Here is a 23,432-nt window from a genome sequence, read left to right on the forward strand (position 1 = left end):
GTAGAATGCCCCATAGCATCATCAAAGCATAAAAACCAAGTTATCCACAAAACAAGAAAATAATGAGTGGAGATGCCAACTCCTTTGATTTGGAACCTCATCAACACCCACACTGCTTCAAAATGCCACCTACTCAACTGTTGGAGACCCCTTTGCTAAATGCCCATAAGGCCATAACTCTAGAGTCAAAAAAATAAAAAATAATAAAAAAAAAACTCGATAACTGTTGCAATTAAAAAATTTCAATTATTCACACTAATCAGTTTTAATTTAATAATATCAAAATTATTTATATAATTTTAAAATTTAAGTTTAAATATTAATTAAAATTAAATAAAATTCAAACCTTTTCTTTTTTTATGATAGAATTGTTATTATTTTGACACAACATTATTAATATTTTTATGTTAAATTTTTAATTATATAAATTTACTTTTTATTGTCTTTGTACTTTTTTTTGAATATTCAAAGAATTTCTTTTAAAATAAAGTTCATTGTTATCATGATATATATATATATATATATATATATATATATATATATATATATATATATATATATATATATAAGGGTAATTCTCGTAGGGCAGACGGGGCTTGTAATGAAATTGAAAATATATAAATAATAAATAAAAGGGAGGAAATCAAAAGCAAGGGAGAGCAGCAAGGGATCCCGGCGTCCTCCACTCCTTGCTCCGTAGTTTGGCGTATTGGAAAAGGAAGGGAAACAATCTGCGGAGAAAGATCGAGACTCGCATTATATTTATATGTGTGTGTATATATATAAATATTCATCTCCGCCTCTGCTTACAGCGATTCCAACAACACGCGGAAGAGATGGAAAAGGAAAATCGCAGACCAAGCCCCTAAGTTCTTTCCGATTTGCCATTGATTTTGAAGATTTTTTTTGACTGCCAGTCTTTTATTTCAGTTTTCTTCCCTGATCTTGGCTGCAACTTTCGATGGATTGAGAGAAAAGGAGATCTGGTTATCGGCGGGTTAATTTATTATTTTTTTTCGTGTTAATCGATCGGTTCAGATTTCAACAAACAGGTGATTGAAAACCCTAGTTCTTGATTCTTTTGATTGTTGCTTGTTTATTCTTTAGACGATAGCAATCTGGGTTTTGAATACTCTGCGCATTTGCTTCACTTAGTCAATGGCGATGATCTGTTGGGTTCTGACTTTAGGAGGAGGAGTAGAAGTGTTTATTATTTTGAGTTAGTTGCGGGTTGACGATTTCAAGTGATTATGATTTTCCTTTTTTTGCTGATGGACGATAGCTTTGTTTTGGTGAAATTGGTGGAGTTGTTACTTGTTACGGGCTGCATTTGAATTTATAGTCATATAGATCATTCTATTTCAAGCCATATTTGATAAGATTTTTGTGATTCTTGTCCTTGTTTACCATGCTTGTATTCTGCCTCATGGCAATTTGTGAAATAAATTCATGACGGTGCTCATATCTTGTTTTTGAAGTAGCTATCAACCCCCATATGGCTTCAAATGCTAGGCTTGGCCATATATAATGTCAAACTATCGATTCATTGCTTGTGGGCTTGGAGGTTACATTCTAATAGTTCTGCTCCAAAGTCAATTCTTCCAATTTGCAGTGCCATTAGTGCTGATCTGATGTTGAACGTCGCACAGTTTGAGTACTCTGAGCACCTTGTGTTTTACGGAGCTTCTGGATTTTTTTAACTTCACTTAAAAACTGGCAACAATTAGAGGTCTCGGTTAGTGGTGGACAAAGTTGGAAGTAGGCTTAATATATTTTTCAGATACAGATGCAAAGTACTTGTTATATCCATGTTAGGAATGCTGGTTTTTTGTAAATAAATATTTTGAAATTTAGGATTTTGTTCACTGGCAATTTGCATTTATTTTTGCATTGCAGGGTGAGCCTTTACCATTGGAATAATTGAAAATCTAGAGCAATGGCTTCCTGCAAAAGTTATGGTCAGAAGCAGTTGGTTAGTGAGAGAGGATTATCATTGGGTAGTATGCATGGTGTTGTAGGTCTGAAATTCTCTAGCCTTATCAACTCTGATTTGACTTGGAAGAAGGTTGCAAAAGGCAACAGGACTTCGTCAAGGCGAGCTAGGAACTCTGTTTCTAGAAGCTGGAACACTAGTGAGGATCTGATAAAAATGGATTCCAACACTATGGACTTGTCATTTTCTGAATCTGAGAAGGTTATCATACATGCTAGTTTCTCAATTTTTTGCTTTATTATATGATTTTATAATTTTATCAGCAAACAAGTGTGTATCAAAGGAAATGTGTGCGATCTGTGACATGATACTATCTTCACTGTTTTATCTGGCAGCTTGGAGTAAGTGTTCTTGGGTGCCGCTTCAGTGAGAACGCCGACCATGTGCCTCTAAAGAAAAGGAAATTAATGTTCAGATCACCCTCTCCACCACTTAGAGCCCCATCTCAACATCTTGAAGAAAATGAAAAGCTCCTAAGAAGTCCACCTGAGGTAATTGATTATGCTGCTTCTGCAAGTGACTTGGGCCAAACTGTTGATACTGAGCATGATGACGAGGAGAAGAACTTGGAGAGGGAGAGTAAACAACTTGATGAAATGGAAGACTTCTCAGGTATCTTCATACTTGCTGCTGCTGCCTGCCGTGATAGTTTGGGAGAAGTTGATCATGTTGAGGAGGGTTCTGAAGTTGAATTATCTTATATCTGTGAAGGCTCCTCAATGAAAAATCAATTGTATCCTCTGTCAAAGAGAGATGTTAAAGATGACCTTAGTTCTGCCAAAGTTTCAAGTCAAGAAACTGGTTCCTCCATTTCTGTAGTACATGCAGAAGGGGTTTCTGCCTCTTTAAGAATGCACATTACTTCTACAGATGGTATATTGCAGGCAAGTAATGTTCACAATAAGTCTATGGGGGATTGTTCTATGGCAGTAGTAGAGGATCACTTAAACAAGAAGTTTGAGGAGACAGATGGAGTGCATGGGTTTTCTTCGCAAGATGATCGTTTCTTTTGGGATTTGAATACTTCAATGGATGCATGGCCATGCCCTTTTGATAATCAATGTGCGGACTCTAACATTTCAGATGGCATCACTGAAGATGTGGATGGTGGTAATTGTAGTAGCATGATTGAAAGCTCAGAAAGTGGGAGCATGAAATGGGGAATTGGAAATAGTAGATGTCATATTGAAACGAAACTGCCACCAGCAGACCCTGGAGGGATAGTTCACAAGGAACAAATTTCAAACATAAAGGAGCTTAAATTGGATTCAGGGACTGATATTGAAGGGAATAGTTGCTCACAAGAGAAATTGTCTTCTTCTGTTTCAATTGATGGTGCTACTGTGTCTGTTGAAAGGAACAAAAGTGCTTTAGCCCAATATTTAACTTTTAGCTCTACTGGGAATAGCAAAAGCTTATCTCCACATCAAATTGCATGGTTGAATTCAAGTGAACATAACCCTAATCCCTTTAAATCTAACCAATCTCTGAGCACTTTTATTCCCAAGGCAATCTGTGATGTGGCATCCGCTGATGTTACTTCTGCAAAGAATGAAGGTGGTTGTGGGTCTATTGCATGTGAAACTATTTCCTCTGGTTTGCAGGTTGAGAGGGTGGAGCTTGCTCCTTGTGTTACTTCTTCTGTTAATACCAACTGCAAGACTGATGTTTTAAATGAAGATACTAAGGGTGCCAAAGATAATTCTCTTTCTCAATTTAATGAAGTTGGATTTCTTCCATCTTCTTGTATAGGTGTTGAGAACCAAACCTCCGGTGAGTTTGCTCTGGATTCAAAGGTGCCATGTGGCAATGTTTGTGAGCTTGATGAAACTGATAATTTAATGCATAAGGAAAATGAGAAACTCGTGACAAAGTCTTCAGAAATGTCTAAAGCATTGTTACATGCTCATTCTGATGCATACTGGAACAACTCTAAGGATATTGTAAATAGTTTTGATAAGATGGCTGTTGAAGAACCTTCTGACAATGGTTATAATTCTGATTTTTCTCATGATGTTCATGCTTGTGTGAAAGCAAGTAGGCTTGAGGTGGATTATGATTCTCAGTATGAAGATGGAGAAGTAAGGGAATCTGTGGAGCATAATTGGCGAGAATATTATGGCGAGGATATGGAAGCCCAACATGTGGATTATGATTCTGACAGTGATAATTTGGGTTCTGGTGCTGAAAAAATTATGACAAATACACAGGGAATGGATTTCAAAACTTGTTTGAGTAGGTTGAGAGGAAAAGATGGTATCAACATAGGCAAAACTGGTGGTAACAATTACAGCAAATCTAAAATTGGTAATGACGAGGAGATTACAGAGGGCAGGACTTGTACTATGAAGGATGATAGGAGGATTTGGGCAAGAAATGATAGTGTCGGGAAAAATATTCATGCTGATGGTGCAGTTGGATTAGATACTGTAGATCAGACAAGGGTGGCAGAGTCGAGAACATTCAGAAGGGAGTTGTGTTCTCACATTGAGGAGGGAGCATTCCATGATGAACGCATTAGAAGAGACAGGTACTACCTTTTTTATTTATTTTTGTTCTGCTGTCTCACCCTCCTCTTGCCTCTCTTTATGGTTTTTAGTGGAGCTGGAGCTTTGGTTGTCATATAGGTAGGAGAAGAACTATCCCTAAGTTCATTTTATCTCTCTATTTTCCTTCCCTTTGCTTTTGAGTTAGGTTTAGTACTCTGTAGGTGGACAGCCAGTCGTCCAATTCTTTGTATCTTTAAGTAAATTCCTTTTTATGTTCTTGAATACAGTGATGCTGTTGATCCAAATACAGATCTGAATGGGAGTCTCGATATGTTGAATCCTTTTGTAGGGGTAGATATGCTCTGGATCCTTATGCGAGAGGTGAAGGAGATGATCGTTTGATTGATTCTCGAGCCAGCAGTAGGGGCATAAAGCACCATCTTTCAACTAAGTACCGTGTCCCAATGTCTTTTCATCACCTTGGGCCAGCAAAAGGGTTGCATCATCGTGTTACAAGAAGCAGGTCACCAGATGCTAGAGATGAGGCTCTTAGCATGCGTCGGCGTATTAGACCATCTAGGAACCCTAGTCCTGGTTGGCATGTGACTCTTGGCAGGGGCAGGTATATGAGATATGGTCTGCAAGCTGAAGGGAGAGACCCCAGGAGTAGGTACCGTGGTTTTGAAGTTGATGATCGCTGCCATTCTTCCATGGCACATTCACATCCTTTAGCCAAGAGAAAGAGAAGTTTTTCTCCAATTAAAAGAAGAAGGGATCATCGTGTACATCGATCTCACTCAAAATCTTCTTCAAGATCCAGAAGTCAATCTTCCGGCTCTGTCAATCCATTTGTTAGATGCCGAAGTAAATCCCCCAATTTTAGATCTGCTGTCAGAATGCAGAGAATGAGATCACCTGATCGGAGGCGGCCTGGTCTTTCAGTAGGTCATGTGGGGGGGTGTAGACCAGCACAAAGAAATCATTGTTCACCGCCTCGCAATACCCGATGGGTTGTTGATAGGAAGGATAGTGTTTTTCATCTTAGGGAACGGAGTTATGATACACGTTCTTCATTAGGCCGGAGATCAATGGGAAGATTTGCCCAACTGGATGACAGGTTTGTTTTTGTTGACTCTTCACGAAGCTTCAGGTCTATGCACCCAAGAAGATTCACGGAGATGAGTGGAGGTGGTGGAGGGAGTTTAAGGTATGAAGAGAGTGATGATGATAGGGGCAAGCATCGGTATAGATATGGGTCAGCTCATCCTGCGAAGCAAAATGACATGGATGGACCTGTGAAGCGATTTCGTTGTAATGATGCAGAGGGTTATAGTTCTCGTTATAGAGATGTTCCAGATTTCTTTGGCAAAGATACTCCTACGTGCCATGGCAGGAGTATTGATAGCCAAATTGGTGACATTTCAGGGAAGTTCAGGGAAGATAGAGGGCCATTTACATATATCAGAGAGGGGAAATATGATGTTGATTTGAAGTCATCTCGGGTGCAGGAAGGTGATAATGAGATGACTTCAAGGAGATGTTCTTAGACTTGGGCCCCCACTTCTATCATGGTGAGCTTGGTCTACTTTGGGCAAATCAGTAGGTAGATAGGTATACATTGGATGAAGGAATCTTTTTCATTTTCAGTGAAAAATCATTCAGATCTTTAGTTTTCATTGCCAGCTTTTTTTTTTTTTTTTTTTGAGTCCTTAATTATTATCCTTTTACGAATTTTGTTAAGGGCCTATAATTTGCCCTATTTATTTATTAATTTAAGCCGATTTTGGGTGACAGGCCAATGAGTTTTGTTAAATCAATGAAATGTCAATATATTTTTACCATTGCTTTGTTCAAGTTGAATGTCATGTTTTTCTTTATGTCGAGAAATTCCTTGAGCACAATTCAGTAAGGTCTATTCAATGATGACCATCTTATTTATAATCTGGGTTTTATCTCGTGGCGTAGTAGTAGAGCTCCTTATATTCTTCATGTGGGAACTACATTTGTGGTCTTGCTTTATTTTTGTGCCTTGTTCTGTTGGGCAGAACGAGGAATGGTATTGGATTAACCCAGAAAGGGAGCTCTTAATATGTATTTAGATGCATTCTATATGTTGCCAATACAAAATCAACTTTGAAAGAACTCTGTCCAGGATGGAGGGGCCAAAAAAACAAAAACTCGCAATTAACAAGCTGCGCACACTTTATTTTCTACGCATTTGTGTTGCAGGGTGATATTTACAGAACATTATCTGAATCCTGATCACTGATCCTGTCGGTTTTGCCTTAAATTGCTGCATACAACTTCTTTAGAGCCTTGGCTTACTGCTCACAATTGTATTCTTAAGCAAGCAAGACTAGTCTGCTCTTGGTACTCTCTAGTTTTTTATGATGTTGGAATTGATGAATAATGCATCTTTTCCTTCGAGTCGAGTTTTGCAGCCCTAATCATCAAAGTGGGTGAAGAAAGAATTCATGGTAGGACAATCATAGTTTAGTTCACCTGGTCTTGCTGCTTTTTGCCTTGATGAGAAGCCAACAAACACCCATATTAGTCAAAACAGGTTCAGGAACTAGGTTTCAGCATTTCAGTTGGAATTTTGAAATGTAAAGATTAGATTTGAGCTTTTTACCATTCTTGATCAATCAGCATTTCATCTGTCAATCCAAACTCCCTTAGCTCTTTTTCTGTGTGATGCATTAATAAGCTGTACCTGTAAAAAGATTAGGTGGCGTATAAAACAGAGTCGAGATTGCTTTCTAGATATGATGAAATTTCCTTCTCTTTTTTCATGGAAAATTGTGATTGAAATAAACAAGGAGACCACATTACATTTATTGATTATTTGACTACTTCACCATGAAAGATGTCAAAAAGGGTTACCTTCCGCCATAACCTTTTTCCATAACTATCATTCCTCCATTGCCAAAGTTGTGGAGTGCCTCGTATTGTTTCACAGTCCATTTGTACCACCTCATTAGAAAAACACGCAATGTGAGGCCATGAGACACTATCACTAAGTTCATATTTGGACTTCGTTCCCCTGGTGGCTGAAAGCGTCCGATATCAATGTCTGCTCTCAGTGTTTCTCTGAATCCTGTTTCATTAATGATTCGCCACTGCATTAAAACTATCAAAGAAATAAAATTTTTTTCTTTAATAATGATTACATGGGAGAGATACCTGTGATTCTATCATAAACATCAGCTGCAGATTCTCCATTGGGAAATCGGTAAAAGAAACGCCCATAGAGTATTCGAAGGGTTTTCTCAACTCGCATCTTCTCTCTGTCCTGAAAATTCCCTTGTCAACGAAGAGGAGAAAGAAGAAATTACCCCAAGAAATCAATTTAGAAAGAACTTATGGACTCTTTAACTTGATTAATAGTTAGAAAATGAGCACTGCAAGCTTGAATGGTTTGTGCAACAACTAATAGTTGATCAGAGTGAAAGATAGATACCAAAATCTTGTTCTCGTAGACGAGGCTCCTCTCTCATGCCAGCAATCCTTGTACGCTCAAATGGTCGAGCCAAATTCTGCAATGTTTCGAGGGTCCTTCTATATGGTGACACATAGAAGTAGACCTTCCAATCACTACCATCTTTCTCAATCATCTGTCTAATTCTTTTCCCAGTTTCTTGAGCTTGTGCCTTGCCTTTCTGTGTGAGTCCAATCTTTGGATCAGGAACTCTTGTGTAGGTACTCTCATCAACGTTACCTTCGCTTTCTCCATGTCGAACCAGTATTATCCTGCGAGGCCTAGGAGGTGGGATTTTAGTTGGGTACAATATTAGAGGATTCTTTTCAGGAAAAGTGAGTTGCCCATTTGAAGAAAGTTCAAATGTTTCCTTTGGGTTCTTACAGCAATGGATAGAGTTGAAACTAGATGGCTCTCGCCCCAGAAATGCTGGGAAGAAGGTTAGAGGAAGTGAAGCCATTGCTTGAGAAGAAGCAAGGATAACACAAAGAGAAGAGGAGATGGAAAATTTCTAGTTGAGTAGTCATGTTTGAAGTGCAGGTGTAGACTCAGGATGCAAGTGTACAAAGCCTATTGCTGCCTGCCTAAGTTGGGTTTTGAAAACTCGGCACATTTCAATTCAGCTAGCAGAAAAGACAACTAAAATGACAGGGGGTTAATCCAAAAAAGTGGTGGCCCTAAGCACCTTGGACTTAAGGTTACATTACATTTCCTTTCCTTGCTAGAGTTCTTATGTTTTGCCCCTTCATTTTCATGCTATGCTATTGATTTGTGCCCCATGTCCAGTGCACCTAGTGTTCTACTTGTATCTGATGGCTATGGATATGTGTGGTGCAAATGGGGAGGGGACCCCTGTTCTTATTTTGTTATGTTGTGGTAGATTCATGACCAAAAACTTTGGGGAATAAGATGAGGTGCATCACTGAATGAAGTTGGATGACTTTTTCATAAAAGCTTTGTTTGGTGGTGGTGGTGGTGTTGACGGTGGCATCAAGGGTGCCAATTGGCGCCTGTCAATATCAGACAAAACTAAGCCTACTATTCAGATGCCAAAAGAAATTCACAAAGCAAGTTTAGAGCCAAGTGGTGGGCTTTTAGATAATCAATCCTGGGCTGTTCTGCCCTGCCAATGGACTATTTTCATATTGAAAATTATTACCTGCAAGTATGTGGATTCTACAGTACATATTTTCAATTCATGAGCAAAATTTCATTTCCCTTGAATCATAACCTATCAGCAAGCTCATGTAGAAAACCTTCATATTACAATTTGAAAACCCATGATTCATTTAATTTATAGCATCAGTCATTAAAATAAATGAAAAAAAAAAAAGAATTGAAGAGTACTGTGGTCAACACTCAACAGTACTAATGATTCATGCAAGAATGTTGAAAACCATTCAGTACAGTAAAATAGAGAACAGTAGAGGCCTAGGGTACTACACACTTCATCTTTGGTATTGTCTGACAAAAATAAGTGCCCCTATTCATAGGAAAGAACTAGGAAAGTGTATACTTTTGGCAATAGCCTACTCCTCTTGCTCTTGTTGTCTTTTTATATATGTGCCCTTTCCAAGATCATCACACTAATTTCTTATTATACTTGAAATGTAGGAAGAAGCACACAAGACTTAGGGTTCCACCAAAATTCACTGTTCACATATATAATATAAATTCTAGATGAGGGCTTAAGTAATTATGATTAGACAAAAGAGATGGTCATTGACAAAGGATTGTTGATAATTTGGAGGAATAGTAGATGTAACACTAATAGTTGACTTGCGTTAACTATTAATTAGAAGTTAATTAAGGAGTTAAATAATACAATACATCTGCTGAGTTTAATTAGCCTTGAAAACCTACTGGATATAGGTCTTCTTATGGCGTGAAAGATGTACGGATATGAAGAACAATTTCATAGAATTTTTTACATTTTGCAAACCTAAGGATTTCCTGAAGGATTTGGGAAATTTTTTTTTTTAGAGTAGACAGTCAAAGCTGGACTAGTTCCAGTTTTGTGGCAGCTAAAAAAGAAGTTTAGAAGTTGTGTCAACTGTCTGTTGCATTGTTAGTCAATGGAAAATGATATTAATTTCTAACAAAATGCATGCCATCAAAGGTCCGTATACAGATGCCCTAGTAGCGACCCCTAATTCTTGGGACAGAGTACTAAACTCCAAAGACTTGGGAATTAAGACAAATGAATCAATTTAAATATATTGATCGACAACAACAACTGCTTGGTGATTAAATTCAATCTGGCCTTCTAAATATTTTCATTTTTGGGATTTGAGTTACATATTTAATTAAATGCGTTACCTTTTCCATTAAAAACACAAAGTTGTTTTCTGTTCCAGCTTGTTAGAAATTTAAGATACATAATGCCATTAACATACTCACAAAAGGGTTGCTTTCAGTAGTTTTGTCTCTTACAGAAAATGGGTTTTCTTAATCATCCAATGGAAATGCTGGCAAGGCCCTTAAGAAACTTCTTGTAATTAAATAAACCCACAAAAAATAATTAAAGGTTCATTATATTAGACATACGTGCAAGACTAATGAACTTAATTATTATTTTCAAGAAATCTCAACTCACCGATCCAGTGTGTACACTAACGGCTATTAGAGAAAAATGAAGAAAGAAACCCATCATTACCAAACAAATTTACACAGATCCCACTTGATGCAAGAAACCATAAAATTCTCTCATTCGGGGTGTTTTTTGTCATTTGTATTGACTTTAGTTCTGTCGGTGACTTCTTTTACGTGCGAGCTAAGGTGAAAAATTATATAAAATTAGAATACGAGATATCGTATTAGTTTGGATTCATGACCTAAATCTATAAAGAAATCATTCAGTGTATAAATTTAATTTTATAAAGGATTAATTGTAAAAAAAAAAAAATTATGAAATTTATCTATTTTTATAATTAAATTTTAAAGTTTATATAATTATTAATTAAATTTTTATATTTAATTAATGTTTAAAATTAATAAAATTTTTATAAAATAAAGATTCATTGAATTTATAGTATAAATCCAAGTTATTTTATATAGAAATTTTTAAATTTTAAATCTTTTAATTAATTTAAAAGATTTTAATATCATAAAATCACTCGATCTATATTATGAAATTTTGTTTAAATATCAAATGCAATGTCATTTTAAGCTTTTATGTAAAAATTTTGTGCTAACATATATATTCAGTCAATAAAGAAAAATGAACTTGGCATTTATTATTATTATTATTATTATTATTATTATTATTATTATTATTATTAAATTCTATACAAGTAGTTTCCAATTTGACGATTCATTAACTTGAAAATCTAATAAGGATAAGTCACAGTGGTAGGTGAGGCTTTATTATCTAAAGTGCCCCCTGACTGGAAAACTTAGTTTTTACTAATTTAATCCATACATATATAAATATTTAGTTATAAATTTATTATTGTTATTATTATTAACTAACTATATTCTATAGTATTTAAAAAAAAACTATATAATATAGTATTTATTATACATATTTAAGGCTAGTAAGCAACAACATTTAACCAGCATTATAGTTTTCTGGTTAAATTGTTAGATATCAAGAAAAATTTAGAAAATATAATCTAAAAAGAAAAGAAAATAAAATTATATAGGAGGACCCATTTATACCATCTAGATAGATGTGGCCTTGAATTCCATGATTTTGACAAGTGAGGACTTGCACTACATAATTTATAAAAGTAATATGGTAAGCAGAAATTGAGAGATAAATATAAATGCATATATCAACATTAGAAAATGAATGAAAAGCCAAACTTTTTAAGCCAATCACACATTTTCTTTATTTTGTTTTTGTGGTGGTGACATTAATGTGATTCTGGTCCAGCAGCATATTGACTTGGGTGTTATATTGGTCCCTCACTGCCTGCTTTGATGATGAAGGAATTAAACCATATATTTATGCATAACAGCACCAATTCATTGTAACTCCAAGGCCATTATCATTTTGATGGTCCACCTTCGATGGAGCTTCCAAAGTTAAAATTTTTCATTCTCTCTAAAATTGACACTTCCGTCTCACGAACACCTCTCATAGTGCCTCTTTCGCAACCCCTGCAATAAATAGTCTCACAATTTAATTTTAATGTACAAAAGATATCTTGAATAACTTGAAGCTAACTATCTTGCCTTGTTTAAGTACATTTCCATATCTCTAATAATATCAAGAATTTAATTGAAGTAATGTATAGAATGAAGAAGAAATAAAAAGATGAAGAATGGAAGCACTGGAGTTTTAGATAGAATAGAATGGGCCACATATTTGGTGTTATTGCCCCTTTGCCTGTGGGGGATGTTTTCATGCTGATTTATTAGCATTATCACCAAAAATGTATCTTTCCACACATCCCCCACAAGTTCTCTTTTGGAATCTTTTCGGCATGCGTTATTGGGGTGGTGAGTATTATTATTTTCAATTGAATTATTATCGTTACGTTGGAATTTAATTTTTTTTGTAATTTCTTATTTATCGATTAAAAATTAAGTTTTATATATATCATTTGTCGACTAAAAAGCCACACCCTCTCGTCTGCATTCCCTCTACCTTTTCTCACCTGCAATCACTCCATTACCAACCATTTTTTTCATCTTCAGCCCAGTTCTTGTTTCTGCAGCTTTTATGCTTGTTCTTGTAATGGTGGCGTTTTTTGCTATGACATGCAGGATATAACTGGTTATATAAGGAAATGGGGCAAGAAATCCAGAAGAAGGCACATGAAGGAAAATGTAAATAAGAATTTTAAAAAAAGAATAAATTCGATGGTCTTAAATTAGAGAGCTTTATTAGTTGTAAGTGATTTATTAAGAGGTGGATAAGTTGGTTCATGGCCTCTTTTGGTGCTTTCAATTGTGTTTTTCAGTATTGCTTTTGGGGTCCAATTGTTTAATTTCATTGTACTATCTTATATGTTTCATTTATAGTGATTTGTATCTCTCTCACACAGTCTTTATCAAGGTCTCTCTCTCTCTCTCTCTCTCTCTCTCTCTATATATATATATATATATATAATTCTTTAGAAAGATGAGATGATTTTGGACTGTTTGTTCTTACGAATATCTTGAATTTCATTGTATTATCAATTCGATTTGTCTTGTAAAATTATATATAAAAAAAATTATTTACCTTTAAATAAAAATTACTATTAAAATGAGTATTTTTCTCTTTGATTTAAAGTATTATCCCAATAAAATTGAATGACAAAAGAATAATAGCAACATAGTCATGACATGATACCAACAAGATAACTTTTTTGTAAATAATATACTATATTTTGGGGACAATATTTATTAAAAAATATAAAAAGTATCGAATTTAACATAGTATTAATGAAATTCATAATAAATTAATAAAAATTAACTATTACTAATTATCAATAACTCCCATTCTTTTTCATTCCATGCATAATTAGTTTTGATTTTATCTTTTAAGAATAGTTTTGAACTATTTTATACCATAGTTCACATATATATATATATATATAATCATGATCATTTATAGAGTTAGAGAGTGTAGTTAGAGAGTGTAATTAAACTCTATAATAAAAGTAAAAGCAGAATAGGTATCAGGCCGTTTCTTTTTCTTCCTAATCATAAGATTATCTTTATGATCTATCCAAGAGGTTGGAATTATTGGAACTCAATGATTAACTTGTTGCATTAAACATCTATATCATAATATTAACATCTCTGTCATTAAGAAGAAAGTGCCCATGAACCAATATACATCAACATGCTCTTAATATATATATATATATATATATATATATATATATATATATATATATATATAATTATTGCTTAATTAATATTAAATTATTACTCATGGAAAACAACTTTAGCAATATTATACCCAATTGAGAAGCAAGCAAGTAATTAGTATAAAATAAGCATCAAACGAAGCATGACAACAGAAACAGTTTTTTTTTTTTTTCTAATCAAAACCTATTCTTTCACTTTCACTTGAACATTTTTAAAGAAGGGCTAAGTTAAGCTTCTTTTTGTCTCTTAACTGCCATTTAAGGCTTTTGTGTGAACTTGATATGTCCAACAAAATTGAGCATCATCATCATCATCATCAATATCATCAAGACCATTAGATTGATGGATGAAATTTTTAGATAAGGGTACTTAATTCTGAGAAAGCATCATCAATCAAACAAACCTTGACAGTCGATTCAAGAACAAAAATGGCTACCCTCAAAAAAAAAATAAAGGCTGAGTAGATTTTTGTGTTGGGTTGAACGACAATGAAAAAAAAAAGACCTTTTCTTTTTCTAATTATTTAACTCTTCTTTTGGACTTATATGAGAGTCGCAATATAGTGCATACCTAGAACAATATTTTCTGATGTGGGCCATCTTTGTGGTATATTATTAAGCACACTAGTGCCAATTTGCATTATCTCATCCCACAAAAGTTGGAATATAAAAGAAACCAATAGAGATAAAGTCACTAATGAAAGCAGCCATCTTTCACACCTCCATCTCACAAGATTGATACACACATATAATATCGAACTATTCTTATAGAAGCATTAATTATTCAGTGTACTAAAATGATAACATATCTTAAATTTACAAGAAAATTGATGAGAATTCATATGCAAATTAACAGTAAAAGCTTTTTAGCAGTTTTTGTTCTTTCAATTTAATAGTTTGCCAACATAATTTTTTTATTTATTTATTATTTAAATTGTGTGTGAAAATTCATATGAATATTCATGCGAATATAAACAAAGAAGCTATATATATATCGCCGCCATTGACAAGGTGGCAAAATATATATATATATATATATATATATATATATATATATATATATATTTTTTTTTTTTTTTTTTTTTTTTTTTGCAGTCATCACAGACATTGAAGCTATGGAGTGCAAATTGACCAACCATAGTGATTAGTGAGGATATTTATTATGATGGACTAATACTTGCTAGGTAGCTTCAATGTTGGACCAGATAAATAAGTAGAGTCATATGTTCTGCTAGTCCCTTCCTATTTCACAAACAGAAAATATCACTTAGTTTTTGTCAACATGAAAGAATATTTCTGTATGTGGTAGAAATTAATTTGTCAAGAAACAGATACCCTTTTTTTTTTAAAAAAAGGAAATGCAAGAAACAAAAGTTTGACATATGCATACAGGTCCCTTTCTATTAAATCTACTGTCATACGAGGCATGTATTTCAGCTTGGACATGATGGTACCTTCACCAAGATATAAACTATTGGAATTTAATATGTGCCATTACAAAACTAGTGCAAGAAGACTGAGCTTTCTTCCTTGCTTCACAAATTCTTAAAGACTACCGCTGGGCTGGCAACCAAATATCAAAATGATTGACCCCTGAAAACCTAAGAGATCGATAAAAGTGACAAAACCCTTTTTATTGCTATTATCTACTGGTATATATGTACACCGATCCCTTGTTTTCAATTGCTTAGCTTGTTCTATACAACTTACCGCCCTGCAAACACCAAATTAACACCCTTGTGGCTTCTGGCAGCTACCGGGCGAGCACATACAATATATATATATATATAGAGAGAGAGAGAGAGAGAGAGAGAGAGAGAGAGAGAGAGAGAGTGAGAGAACTGAACTTATGGTAACCCAACCCTAATGTACCTATATGGATGATAATATCGTACTCTAAAAGAAAAAAGGACACCTGTCCATTGAAAACGGACCCTACATTGATAATGTTTGGCACAGCAATTCCTTTTGGTCCAGACCAAAAAGTAATTAAGAATAAAGTGTTTGTTTTTTCAAAGTATGAGGAAAACCTGTTGATCAATATCAAATAAAGCTGCATAATAGTCTATATATGATTGATCTTTTCTAGCATGCCTATAAAGCATTTTAGGTTAGATGGATACTATATATGCCTACCCATGCAACTATGATTGATGGACCACACTATCTCTATATATGCTGCCCATGCCTAACCAATGAAACCCACAGTTACAAGTTTCAAAACCTTCTCTAAATCGTACTCTGCTCCCACTCAGAACTCGGAGTCCACAGTTTCTTTTAAACCCCCGAGTTTTGTGGGTGCTAATTTGCCTTTTTTCTTTCCAAGAAATGAAATTTTCTTTTCTTTTCATTTCTTTTTGTTTGAAGACAAGAAAATATATAGAAAACCGTACGACTGGCTTTTTTGGAGTCAGTTAAAAAAGAGGCCATTAACATATAAAATCTAATGAAAGTTACGTAGGGGAAGGGAAGGGGGAGAGAGAGAGAGAGAGAGAGAGAGAGAGAGTTACTTGCTCTCAAGTCGCTGCTCATCTGGACTTACAGATGCATAACATGCGCGGGGGGTGCGTAGAATAAAATACTTGATCCATCGTCATTGAGAAGGGAAGGAATAGTTTAGTAGGGCGAGTGAAATTTGGCGAGCGGCTGAGAAAGCTTCCTTATAGGACCACTTGCTTTTAACGGACAACAATTAAAGCTGTTTCGATATTTCTCTCCCCACTCTCATCTTTTAGCGCGTGCAATTATGGTTCTATTATATATGGTAAAATAATATTACAGTATTTTCATTAACTATATTAAGTTAATCTTTTTAATTTTATTAAAAATAAACTTTATTAATTTTTAATTATAAAATACTCTCTCCACTTATTTTTATTCATTGTTTAAAAATAATTAAATTATCTAAATTATAATAAAATATTTATTAATTTAATTATATTGTCTTTTATCTTACCTAATTAAAATAAAGAGAAGGATTATTATAATGATTTAAAAAATTATATAAATAATTATTATAATTAATTGATATAAAGGTAAAATTAAAAAAAAATATTAATTTTCTCAAAATAATATACAATTATGTAATTAAAAATGACATATAAAAGTGCATGGACAGAGTAAATTATTATTTATTAAAGAAATTAAAATATAAAACTACACAATTAATTGAAGTATTAACTCCAAATTTGATTAATAAGTATGTGATTAGAGACTAGAGTCATTGATTTTTTTTCCTTTTTTTCAATATGCCAAGTTGGTTTCACAAGGTTGTTTTGCAGTATTTATTAACAATAAACAAAAATTAAAACACATTACTTATCTTTATTTTAATAATACTGAAATTATTTTTTTATAAAAATGAAGTTTAAAATTAAATTTTAATAAATTAAACATAATCACCTAATAATATATTTGTTAATATGAAAATGGAAGTTGAAGATGGTAGGGTAAGAAAAAATAGAAAAAAATAAAAAGAGAAGAATATGGTCCCCTTCATCCCATTTCCCATGCAATAGAGAGGAGGTGGAGTGGGCTTTAATAGAGCCATTAATTAGAAATAGAATTAGATAGGAAAAGCATAAACAGAAGAGAGGACCACCTCAGCTCTTTTCTTCCCACAGTCCCTTGTTTTAGGAACCCCATTTTTCTTCACCACCAATAGCATCTATGCTATTCTTTTCAATACCCTCTTCAATTTTTTTGGCTAGCAACCAGTACTACTGTGCCTACTCCTGCTGCTACAAAATTTTTAGGCCCACAACCAAACACCACACTCATCTGAGACTGAGATAGCCTGGACACAACTGCTACTTACGAATGATTTTCTTCGGATTCGTGTCAACTGTAAAGATCTCAACAATCCCGTTTTTCTTTTTTTTTTTTTTTTATTTGCTAATATCTGATGCTGTAGGATTTTGATTGCGAGCTAGGCAGGCTATGGAGTGTGAACTTCTTCTGTTGGGAAGGTTTTTGTGCGGAGGTGATGATGATCTTATTTATTAATTAAGGTATGGAATATAGAATAGCACGTAACAGGTCATGTGGCGGCTTGTAGTTTGTGTAGCAGGCAAAGAACGATCATTACTTTCTGTTCGTTCTGTGTCATCACTCATCAGTACTTTGTGAAGCAGGGGAGTTCTGCTTTTCTTTTGTTTTTTAAATAAAAAGAAAAAGAAACTTATTAAATTATTTTAATCACCTATAACTAATTTATCTTTTTCCTTGGTCATTTTTTAATTGGTGGGTGTTAAATGATTAAGGGCGTTATATGGCTTGCTGACTAGTGAGTCTATTTTGGACGTATATATTAACTTGCTGCATTGACCCACTTGGGCTAGAGATATAACAAGAGAGAGAGAGCGAAAGAGAGAGAGAGAGAGAGAGAGAATTGGAGAGGGAAGAAAAAGAAAGAGAATAAGAGAGGCAAATATCTAATGATGATCGTGGCTAGAGGGTCATCATCGCCTCTATCTGATCCTTCCATTTCTGAGAAGAAATATCTGATCTTTTCTTTCTTTCTGGGTTAGTTTTCATTCCATGGAATACCATGTTGGCTTATTACGAGAAGCCTAAGAAAGGAGGCCTGCCTCACTTTGGCTTCTCCATTTCATCTTCTTCTTCAATTCTCCCCACCACCGCCACCACTGAGCACAATAACCCTCCACTTTTGTTGAATCTTTAGCACAAGTCCACTGTTCTTCCTGCAACTGGTAAAGCCTCTACTCCTTCATCTCATGTTATTGTCTCTCTCATAAATTAACAACCAAATCAGATGCTTCTCTTCTTCTTCTTCTTCTTCTTCTCTTTTTTTTGGTCTATTTGATGGAATGGGTCATTCATTATTGGTATAAATTTTGTTGATTGATCTTGCTTTATGATAATTAACTATGCTTTAACGGTGTGGATTTGTGCGTTGAGTGGATCTTAATGAGTTTTGTAGTTGCAGAATCAACATATCTTTTAACAAAAGCTAGGGAGTGGAGAGAGGCCAACATAAACCTCAAAGAAACAAGAGACATCTATTTTGGTGTTCCATGGCTCAAAAACTGTGTGAAGATAAATCAAGGAACATGGTATCGTCATCATCAGCAGGATTTTGTTACACAGATGTTTCATCAAGTAACCCACCAATCCAAACCCATCTCGGGAACCAGATCCAAGGCTTTGAATCCAACCCGGAGATCTTCAACTTGACCACAGGCGTGGAGATGATAGGGTTTTCAAGAAATCTGCAACAGCAACAAAGTGACAGTAATACAGCTGCTATGTGGAAAAGTTTCTTTAACAAGCCAGGAAGCAACAACTCTGGTGGTGGTGGCGGTGGTCCTTCTTCCTCCAAGACGATCAATGAGTCCACCAGTGATTTTTATCCGCACGAGTTCAACAAGCAGGACTTCGCAACTGGGATTTCGGAGACAAGTAATGAGAATCTAATAGTTGGACCTGACTCATCAGCCCCATGGCAGGAACATAGGTTGCTTGTTGATGACTCTTCTTTAAGGTGTGTGTTCCCTTGCGAAGGAAATGAGAGGCCAAGTCAAGGTCTTTCGCTCTCTCTTTCTTCAAGCAATCCTTCTAGTATTGGGTTGCAGTCTTTTGAACTCAGGCACACAAGTAATCATCAAAATCATGATAATCCACAAGAAGAAATGAGGTTTATGAATTCAAGTTCTAGAGATGGCTTCTTTGGAAAATCTGTTGCTAATATTCAACAACAGCAGATGATGCAAGATGGGTTCTTGACAAGAACTGCAAATTTGCATCATCAAGGGCAGTTCCAGCTTAGAAACTCAAGGTACCTGGGTCCTGCACAGCAGCTTTTGAACGAGTTCTGTAGCCTTGGGACAAAGCAAACTGATCAACCAAGGCCAAAGCCCCACAAGCCTAAACAGTGGGATGATGAAAATGGAAGTGCTAGTAGTAGTAGTTCTTCAAGAAAGCAATCTCTATACTCCCTTGAATTCATGGAATTGCAGAAGAGAAAAACAAGGCTGCTTTCAATGCTGGAAGAGGTATTCATGTTTCATCAATTTCTTTTTATTTGTTTCTTATTTTATTCCATAAAGGTCCTTTTTTTTTTTTTTCCCTCTTTTCAACCAGAGAAAAAGGAAGCTGGACGACAAACATGTCTCTTGATCTTAATTAGTGAAAAGAGAGAACTTTTACTTGGTAGTTGATTAGTTGGGTTCTCCAAACTTGGTTCTTGAACTAATTTAGCGACTTGGGGCCTCTCCTTTAATGCCCACATCGTGACAATTCTGGCTTTTCATTTACTTTGAGAAACCTCCATTCCTTTTTTTTCTTTTCATCGCATCTTTGTTTTCATCTTATACTTACCTCTATTCCTTTTTTCTTTCCATAGCATCTTTGTTTTCATCTTATATCACTCTACCTTCCATCTATCGATCTATTCCTTGCTGTAACTCTCATTTTTCAGTGGCGAAGAAACTTCAAGTCTCTTTTCACTCCTATCACTATCATCTTCTTTCTGTGTGTGTTTTTCAGGTAGAAAGAAGATACAGGCACTATTGTGATCAAATGAAGGCTGTGGTCTCATCCTTTGAAGCTGTGGCTGGTGCTGGGGCAGCTACGGTGTATTCAGCTTTAGCATCGAAGGCTATGTCAAGGCACTTCAGGTGTTTGAGAGATGGGATTTTAGCTCAAATTCAAGCCACCAAGAAAGCCATGGGAGAAAAAGATCCGGTTGCACCAGGCACGACTAAAGGAGAAACTCCAAGGCTAAGGGTTCTTGATCAAGCTCTAAGGCAACAAAGGGCTGTTCAGCAAATGACCATGATGGAAAGCCACCCATGGAGGCCCCAAAGAGGCCTACCAGAAAGATCTGTGTCTGTTCTTCGAGCTTGGCTATTTGAGCATTTTCTCCACCCGTAAATACCCCTACCTTTCTTCCTCTCTATCAAAATTCTATTAAAAACTACGCTACAAAGTAGATTTAGTGAAAGAATCAATGTTCTCTCCAAATTAAACAAAAGACTAAACAATGCAAATATCTTGCTAGCTGTTGTTCACATACACATATTGCTTAGTCACAATTAATTTTGCTCTCAAAAACAAATGCAATTTGTCTTGTTAGTTTCTAACCACCTCCATTCAGATTCCAAGTTTCTTTTTTGTCATATTACTTTCAATTATTTACTTCCCTTTCTATGTATATATATACATACATATATATTTCCTCTAGCCCTCTTCTTTTTTTTTTTTTTGTTTTCTTTTCTTTTCTTGTGGATTTGATTCCGTATCATAGGGCCCATCTCTCTATTTCTATCTCTCTCTCTCTGTGTGGATAACTAGTACTAGCACACTGTTTCTCATGGGAAACCTTTTTGCAGGTACCCAAGTGATGTTGATAAACATATCCTAGCCCGCCAAACTGGCCTCTCAAGAAGCCAGGTACTTCCAAATCACCCTATAGCTTAATTATTCCTTTTTTTTTTTGTCAAAGTATTTGCTTAATTATTCTTATCCCACATGAATAAATTTATATTATCAATGTGGCATATCTTCTTAGGATCCATAATTTTAATATAAACTTATTTTATATTTAACTAATAAACGTACCATATTAAATATTCATGATAGCTTTTGTTTTTACATGTGATTCAACAGGTATCCAATTGGTTCATCAATGCACGAGTTAGGCTGTGGAAACCCATGGTGGAAGAAATGTACTTAGAAGAAACAAAGGAGCAAGACAACAACATCTCCTCTTCTGATGGGGTTACTGATCTTGAAGACAATAATGGCCGGCCTCATCCAAATCCTTCCTCAACAGATCAAAAACCCACACTAGACCAACTCATTCGTATCGATTCAGAATGCCTCTCTTCAATTATCTCTAACCCAGATAAAAATAATGACACTTCAAAAGGCACTAAGACTTTCCAAAACAATCATTTGCATCTCCAACAGCAGAATTTTGGCGCCTTTGGTGCAGTCGAATTGGACTTTTCATCTTATAATCACCAAACAGCAGGTGGGGTTTCATATGCTAATAATGATCACTGTGCTAATCTGAACTTCAATGGTGGGGGAGTGTCATTGACATTAGGGTTGCAACAACATGGAGGGAGTGGTGTAAGCTTAGCATTCTCTCCGGCCTCTCAAAGCTCTCTATTTTACCCTAGAGACCACATTGATGATTGCCCACCGGTTCAATACTCACTTCTTGATGGAGAAGCACAGAATTTGCCTTACCGGAATTTGATGGGGGCTCAATTGCTGCATGACTTGGCTGGATGAAAGGAAAGTGCTTGCTAGACCAAGGGAAGGTTGGTGGGTTTTATCGGAGTTCTTGCCGAAGGATGGTGATGTTTGATAAGTAGTTTAGGCATAGATAAATATTCCATATACATATATATACATAAAGTTACAGTTGGTTAAAGATACTATGGACATTATTTCCATAGCTAGAATAGTTTTGCATCTCTTTTTTTCATTGAAGAAAAAAAAATCTTTATTTACTGTTAGGCTAATTTGGAATTGGCAGTGATTGATGCAAGATTATACAGATATTTTCTTTCCACTAGGAGGTGGAATCTGTTTGGCAAGAAATTACCCAGTTTTATTAGTTGGTAGGTAGGTATGTCTCTCATCCTCTCTTTGTGATTGCCTGAGATGAGTGATTGAACCATTTGTGGCTTTTGTTTAAATTGATGCTCTCTAATTTCTCTAAAGGACTGATATTTTATATTTGTTTATAAAGACAAATCAAATTTGCAACACAATTTGGTTGGGTCCTTGGTTTTAGAGATTAAGACAATACCTAAATAGAAATAAAATATCATATTCATCTTAAGAGTTGTGGTCCCTAATCCACCTTCTTGAAGATGATTTATCATTTCATGCCCATAAGAATTGCCGACTTTATGATTTGTCAACTTTGGCATGGATTATGCTACTACTTTGGCTGATGGAAAGGTGACTTTAATACCTGCCTTTTTAGATGGTGTGGTTGCATTAAGATTTTAGGTTTATAGTTACATATATGATGGTACTGAGGTGCAACCAACAAAACCCTTTATTTCTTTCAATTTTTTTTATTATAATTGATTTTGATTAATATTCCAAGTACTTAGAATGGAAACTTTACAGCCTTGAAGATAACTTTAATACTGATATAAGCTAAATCTCATAGGTAAACCTTTTCTTTCTTTAAGTTTCCCATGGCTGGATATATGTACTTACCTGTGTATTTAGCACAAGTAGCTTTCTTGATCCCCAGTTGTGCTAGATTAATAAGTAATTAAGATGACTCTAAAAATGATTGGAAAATAGATTAAATTGGCATGAAAGTTTAGGGCAGCTTGATAATCTGCTACAAACAAAACTGGAATCTAAGTGTTCCTAAGGAGACAACCTGGCAATAAAAATTTGAGATGATTTCTGTACCTATCCTCTTAATTAAGAAATTGTGAGATTATATATGAAGGAAAATCTCGTCACCTTGTAACTCATATAATATTGATGATTAAAAAAATTTAAATATTTAAATGCAATCTAGTTATTAAATACATAAACATCAAATTGAGATTTAACTGATATAATATTAAATAAATTTTAATTTTATATTATAAAATAGATTATTGTCATCATTTCTTACTTAAGAGGGAAGTTAAGTGGAGATGGGTTTCAATTTTAATTTT

At 34.9% G+C, this 23,432-nt stretch overlaps 3 protein-coding genes across 5 annotated transcripts; 2 read left to right on the forward strand and 1 right to left on the reverse strand.

The window, feature by feature from the left end:
• Positions 1 to 625: 625 nt before the first annotated feature.
• Positions 626 to 6,323, forward strand: LOC110656110 (uncharacterized). The gene is made up of 4 exons (XM_058138647.1): positions 626 to 1,052; positions 1,897 to 2,194; positions 2,329 to 4,523; positions 4,832 to 6,323. The coding sequence occupies exons 2-4, from the start codon at positions 1,937 to 1,939 to the stop codon at positions 6,027 to 6,029; spliced, it is 3,651 nt and encodes a 1,216-aa protein (XP_057994630.1). The 5' UTR covers positions 626 to 1,052; positions 1,897 to 1,936; the 3' UTR covers positions 6,030 to 6,323.
• Positions 6,324 to 6,651: 328 nt separating this feature from the next.
• On the reverse strand, positions 6,652 to 8,594 carry LOC110656111 (phosphoglycerate mutase-like protein AT74H). Its single transcript, XM_021812697.2, has 5 exons — positions 7,943 to 8,594; positions 7,666 to 7,785; positions 7,366 to 7,579; positions 7,115 to 7,195; positions 6,652 to 7,004 (listed from the first exon to the last, which is right to left on the reverse strand). The coding sequence occupies exons 1-5, from the start codon at positions 8,418 to 8,420 to the stop codon at positions 6,926 to 6,928; spliced, it is 972 nt and encodes a 323-aa protein (XP_021668389.1). The 5' UTR covers positions 8,421 to 8,594; the 3' UTR covers positions 6,652 to 6,925.
• Positions 8,595 to 17,352: 8,758 nt separating this feature from the next.
• On the forward strand, positions 17,353 to 22,357 carry LOC110656112 (homeobox protein BEL1 homolog). 3 transcript variants are annotated; one of them, XM_021812700.2, is made up of 6 exons: positions 17,353 to 17,613; positions 17,700 to 17,777; positions 18,716 to 19,781; positions 20,275 to 20,657; positions 21,120 to 21,180; positions 21,397 to 22,357. In XM_021812700.2, the coding sequence occupies exons 3-6, from the start codon at positions 18,804 to 18,806 to the stop codon at positions 22,027 to 22,029; spliced, it is 2,055 nt and encodes a 684-aa protein (XP_021668392.2). In that variant the 5' UTR covers positions 17,353 to 17,613; positions 17,700 to 17,777; positions 18,716 to 18,803; the 3' UTR covers positions 22,030 to 22,357. The 3 variants fall into 3 exon arrangements, with proteins under 3 accessions (XP_021668392.2, XP_021668390.2, XP_021668394.2); XM_021812698.2 differs by lacking the exons at positions 17,353 to 17,613; positions 17,700 to 17,777 and adding an exon at positions 17,873 to 18,479; XM_021812702.2 differs by lacking the exons at positions 17,353 to 17,613; positions 17,700 to 17,777 and adding an exon at positions 17,874 to 18,479 and having other exon boundaries at positions 18,710 to 19,781.
• The last annotated feature ends 1,075 nt before the right edge of the window (positions 22,358 to 23,432 follow it).

The sequence above is a fragment of the Hevea brasiliensis genome, chromosome 16 (genome assembly GCF_030052815.1).
Source record: "Hevea brasiliensis isolate MT/VB/25A 57/8 chromosome 16, ASM3005281v1, whole genome shotgun sequence".
Lineage (NCBI taxonomy): Eukaryota > Viridiplantae > Streptophyta > Magnoliopsida > Malpighiales > Euphorbiaceae > Hevea > Hevea brasiliensis.

Bases quoted from the DNA above. Each gene is read 5' to 3' on its own strand.
- LOC110656110 (XM_058138647.1), top strand. From the start codon at position 1,937: ATGGCTTCCTGCAAAAGTTATGGTCAGAAGCAGTTGGTTAGTGAGAGA. The intron at 2,195-2,328 runs GTTATCATACAT...TTTATCTGGCAG, and splicing joins CATTTTCTGAATCTGAGAAG to CTTGGAGTAAGTGTTCTTGG. The intron at 4,524-4,831 runs GTACTACCTTTT...ATCCTTTTGTAG, and splicing joins GAACGCATTAGAAGAGACAG to GGGTAGATATGCTCTGGATC.
- LOC110656112 (XM_021812700.2), top strand. From the start codon at position 18,804: ATGGCTCAAAAACTGTGTGAAGATAAATCAAGGAACATGGTATCGTCA. The intron at 19,782-20,274 runs GTATTCATGTTT...TGTGTTTTTCAG, and splicing joins TGCTTTCAATGCTGGAAGAG to GTAGAAAGAAGATACAGGCA. The intron at 21,181-21,396 runs GTACTTCCAAAT...GTGATTCAACAG, and splicing joins CTGGCCTCTCAAGAAGCCAG to GTATCCAATTGGTTCATCAA.
- LOC110656111 (XM_021812697.2), bottom strand. From the start codon at position 8,420: ATGGCTTCACTTCCTCTAACCTTCTTCCCAGCATTTCTGGGGCGAGAG. The intron at 7,786-7,942 runs GTATCTATCTTT...TTCGTTGACAAG, and splicing joins TCTACGAGAACAAGATTTTG to GGAATTTTCAGGACAGAGAG. The intron at 7,196-7,365 runs GTAACCCTTTTT...ATCTTTTTACAG, and splicing joins GAAAAAGGTTATGGCGGAAG to GTACAGCTTATTAATGCATC.